At 48.9% G+C, this 4716-nt stretch overlaps 1 protein-coding gene across 1 annotated transcript in view; it reads left to right on the top strand.

Moving 5' to 3' along the window:
* Positions 1-4716, top strand: part of DNAH9 (dynein, axonemal, heavy chain 9) — a 218965-nt gene that overhangs the window by 71613 nt on the left and 142636 nt on the right. Inside the window, exons 41-42 of the mRNA XM_009894355.1 lie at positions 334-436; positions 1891-2130. Of these exons, the coding sequence (XP_009892657.1) occupies positions 334-436; positions 1891-2130 (343 nt within the window). The remainder of the gene's footprint in view (positions 1-333; positions 437-1890; positions 2131-4716) is intronic.

The following is a 4716-nucleotide window of genomic DNA, read 5'->3' as shown; positions in this document are numbered from 1 at the left end:
GCCAGCCTGCCCCTGTCCCAGGCTGCCTCGAACCACATGGATTCCTGCGATTTTCTACAATTTCCATGCACGTGACTGCTACAACCTGTGAGCTTTGCTCAGGGCTTGTTACTGGTTTGTAGAAACATCAGCTACGGGTTGCCGAAGCTGCCAAGAGCGGGACTCGTATGTGCTGGGCCACGTCCAGGTGATACAGGCAAGCCTGGGCCCTGCCTTGGCGAGATGCAGAATTTGACCCTACTGAAGACAACTGGTCATTGGTGGCCCATGGACGGGCACTGGGGGGACACAGCAGCTCCCGTCACCCTACCGCTGCTTTTGTTCTGCCCAAAGGTACGACAGGACCAAGCTGTCGCTGAAGGAGATCACGAATGTGCAGTACGTGTCGTGCATGAACCCGACCGCAGGGAGTTTCACCATCAACCCTCGTCTGCAGGTAAAGCCCGGCGCAGTGGCAGGCACATCACTGGTTTTACTTTTGGGTGGATTATTTAAGCATGAGGCCAGACGAAAACAAGTGGCAGATCCTGCTGTCATTTTATCAGGAGAAATGGCATGAAGCTGTCGAGTGACTATGGTTCCTAATGGTGAAGCAGCAGACTTGCTCCCTTATTCCCTGGTTTGTTTTTCCTCACATTCTGCTGCTCAGTCGGAGGAAGAAGTCACAAGTTGCCAGCCAGCCTAACACCTACTTTCGGGACAGCCTTCTGGTGCATACACACAGATTTTGCCTTCATTTAGCTAATATTTACCTCTGGAACATAGTTCATTAATGCCTTTTGGCTTCTAAAATTGCCTGATGGAGCTGACCGTACATTCTCATTAAAAAGAGGTGCATGGGGAAACCCAAACAAAGAAAACAAACAAAAAAATCCCCCAAAACAGTGCAAGTGCTGATGGTAACAGAAGTATAGAAGATATCTTAAATCTCAGGGCTTGATTTTTGGGAGCTGTGAGGCTCAACCTGGGCCACAGAGCTGGTTATTATCAGCCCTGAGGTTCCTTAGCCCTTTCTCCAAGCCGTGAGGAGTGGCAGAGCTTGTTCCTGTGCCTGCAGATCAAACCCACTGAGCGGGTCCCGTTGGCATCCCAGGGGGACAAGTGGCAGCCAGGGGGACGGTGCCTTTCCCGGCTGCGTGGCAGGTATTTGCCATGCTGTAGGAGGAAGTTCGGCAGGTGAGCAGTAGTGGAGAAATACCCTGAGAAACGGGTGCCCATGCAAGAGCAGCTATGACTCGGTGGGGTGGCTGCCGCAGGGACAGATCCTGCCCGCAGCGCAGGGACCTGCTGGCTGTTGGGGAGCCTGGATAGCAGAGAACAAAATTCTTGCCCTCATGGAGAAACCTCATGACCAGAGTCAGCCCAGGCCCTGGCCTCTTCTTAGCAAGCTGTGGTGTTAAAATGAAGCGTGCCGTGGCTGTACACGGGCATCTCCTCTGTCTTTGCAAGTTCCAAATCAATAAGGGGCCTTCTGGGAGGTGGCACCTGCCGGGGGCTGTTACCAACAGAGAAGGCGACTGGGCTTCATTGGAGGTTGGTGGACCTTCAGAGCTCTTCAGCTCTTCAATGGACTGAACTTCCAGCATCGCGGTTGTGAAATGCAGTTGAAAACCCTGTGTTTAGAGAGCAGAATGATGTCATTTGCCAGGTGTTCTCTGCTGGAAAATTGGAAGAGGGCAGTAGCCTTGGTCAGGTTGACTGCAAGTCACAGAATCGTACAGCGTCGCAGGTTGGAAGGGACCTTGAAAGATCATCAGGTCCAACCTTTTGTGGGAAAGGGAGCCTAGATGAGATTATCTAGTACTGTGTCCAATCGCATCAAGTCCCCAAGGGCATTTTGCTCGAGGAGTGGTTGCCCATCTCTCTGACCTTGTCCTTTCTCTTCCTCAGCGTCACTTCTGCGTCTTCGCTCTCTCCATCCCTGGTCAGGATGCCTTGTCCAGGATCTACAGCACCATTTTAATGCAGCACCTGACGAGTGGGAATTTCTCAGGGACTGTGCAAAAATCAGCTCAGCAGCTGGTTGCCCTGGCCCTGGCACTGCATCAGAAAGTAGCTGCTACTTTCCTGCCAACAGCCATCAAGTTCCACTACATTTTCAACCTGCGAGACTTCTCCAACATCTTCCAAGTAAGTACAGTTGCTGTCGTGTTGGCGCTTGGAGCTTGTTCCAAGGCCACGGGGGGCTGTGGATGTGTGTCCCCTGGCCCAGCTAGCCTCGGTGAGCAAAACACACCTGGCAGTGGCACAGCGTGGGTGTCCCCTGAGTAAAGAGGGTGACGTCAGGCCATTCCCTAATTCTGGATTGATTTTGGATGGATTCCAGAGCCATCACCCGTGGCTTTGAGGAACACCAGTTAAAGACTTATTTACTTTCCGGCCTCCTGTGGCCAACAGGGAGGGATGAGTATCTCCAGAAGGAGGTGCAGGATTTGGGTGGATTGAAATGCCTTCTGGCTGTAGAAGGGACCAACTGAAGGGACCTTTGGGCTTGTGATTTCAGCACTTAATTAAGTGACCATTGGTATAATGGAGCTGCGTTTGTCTCTGTGAGCCTCAGTTCCACACATGTAAGTGTGGGGATTAATGACACTGCTCCACCACATGGGGAAAGGACTTTATTGCACTGACGCGGGTGGTGGATGCTTTGGGGGCTGCTGGCCCTGTAGACAGGAGAGCAGGAACTTGTTCAGCTGCTCTGCCTACGGCCAGTACAGTTTGTTGGCCTATACTGCCATGTCCTCGTAGCTTCTTGATGGTCACGTATTCAGCATGAGCATGAAGGATGGCATTTCAAGAGATGATAAATAAATCAAAACCAGCGTTGACTTAATTGCTGAAACTGAATAACCACTGGAGCCAGTTCTGTACCAAGGGGAAGTTGTTCAGCTTTAAAAATGTTTTCTTCCAACAGTGGAGAGGTATTTTTTTCTTTTAATTTTTTCCCCAGAAATCTCATGCTTTGAAGCAGTAGGTGTTACTACTCAAAGAGCCTTTTGGAGTTTAAGGCTGATTAATAAAGTTTGGGAAAGTTCTCAGTAGCCAAATCAAGAGGTTTGAAACACCATAACCTGTTGTAAAATGGCAGTTTGTGATTTGTTGCTGTCCTTATTAATGTCTGTTTTACAAAGCAGGTACTGAAAGTTCAGTGCCATGTGGTCCGGTCCATCAGACAAGAGGTAAAGTAATGACAGACAATGGGAAATCCAGGAACAGGACCCTGAAAAAGTTAATAACTCCATTGTGTCAAGAAGGAATCAGACCTGTCACTTGTGCCCTGCTAAACATCAGCAGCCTTTGGTGTTAGATGTGGGTCATGTTAAATCCCGGCTTCTGGTTAATCTGTGCTTTGAAAGGCACAGAGAGAGAAAAGAAGCATTTAAATTGGAAGCTTTAATTTTAACTGTAGCCTGCTTGAAAGGTGCTAAGGTTGTGGGATATTAGAAAATGTCCTGCCAGATCTAGATGCTGGGCCAGAGGGGAGGAGCAGTGACAGGAGCTCAGATGGCTTTTCGTTTGTCATATGGCGGTAGGAGGTGTTGGGGGAGTCTGCCTCCTTGGCCTTACAGCATTTATTGAAATTGTGGTTCCATTTTTCTTGAAATCCTTCCTTACCTTTTGCTATTCAGTCTTGATTATTTACTTACCTTAAATATTCTTGGGGGTTCTGAGATCTCCTGATTCCGTGTTTAGCTCTGCTGGAACACGGTTATTTTCCTGAAATTGAGTGTGAAAGAAGCTCTGGGCTCTGGGAATGCATTTCCATGTGTTGCATTCGTTACATCTTCATAAATTCATAATTTAGCTCAAGCTGTCTTGTCCAATCCCCTGCTAAAGCAGTGCCAACTTCAAAGTTAGGTCAGGCTGATCAGACAGGTTGTGAATGTTTCCGAGGCTGGAGTTCCCACAGCCCCCCTGGTCCTTGTTGCACTGCTAAAGCCACTCTATGGTGAAGTTTATGTATCTTTATTTCAATCAGAATTTCCCTTGCTGCGATTTGTGCTTGTTGCCTCTTGTCCTTTTGCTGCGCACCTCGAGAAAAAAATTTGGCTTGATCTTCTCTGTAACTCCCCATCAGGTAGTTGTAGGCGACAGTAACGTTCCCCTTCACCCTTTCCCATTTCTCTCAGCCTTTCCTTGCATGTCCTGCGCTCCACTGTTTTACAGTTTTGGTGGCCTCCATTGAATTTGCTCCAGTATGTCAATGTCTTTTTTTGTACTGGGGGACCCAAAAGGGGATTGAACTTCATACAGCTTTTCTCTGCCCTTTGGTGTAATAACTTCTCTGTTCGGTCAGTGTCATCTACAGACCTGCTGAGAGTGCGCTGCCTGTGTCATAGACTGGTTTGGCTTGGAAGGGATCTTTGAAGGCCATCTAGTCCAACCCCCCTGCAATGACTAGGGACATCTTCAACTAGATCAGGTTGCTTAAAGCTGCATCCAATCTGACCTGGAATGTTTCCAGGGATGGGGCATCTCCCACCTCTCTGGGCAACCTGGGCCAGTGTCTCAGCATAACACATTTCTTCCTTATATCTGGTCTGAATCTACCCTCTTTTAGTTTAAAACTGTTACCCCTTGTTCTGCTAAAAGGTTTGTCCCCATCTTTCTTATAAACCCCCTTTAAGTATTGAAAGGTCTCCCCTTTTGGGCCTTCTCTTCTCCAGGCTGAACCCCCCCAACTCTCCCAGCCTGTCCTCCCAGCAGAGGGGCTCC

The sequence above is a fragment of the Charadrius vociferus genome, unplaced genomic scaffold, assembly GCF_000708025.1.
Source record: "Charadrius vociferus isolate BGI_N301 unplaced genomic scaffold, ASM70802v2 scaffold121, whole genome shotgun sequence".
Taxonomy (NCBI): domain Eukaryota; kingdom Metazoa; phylum Chordata; class Aves; order Charadriiformes; family Charadriidae; genus Charadrius; species Charadrius vociferus.
Note: the sequence above shows the minus strand (reverse complement) of the source record. Positions and strands in the feature narration are given on the sequence as shown.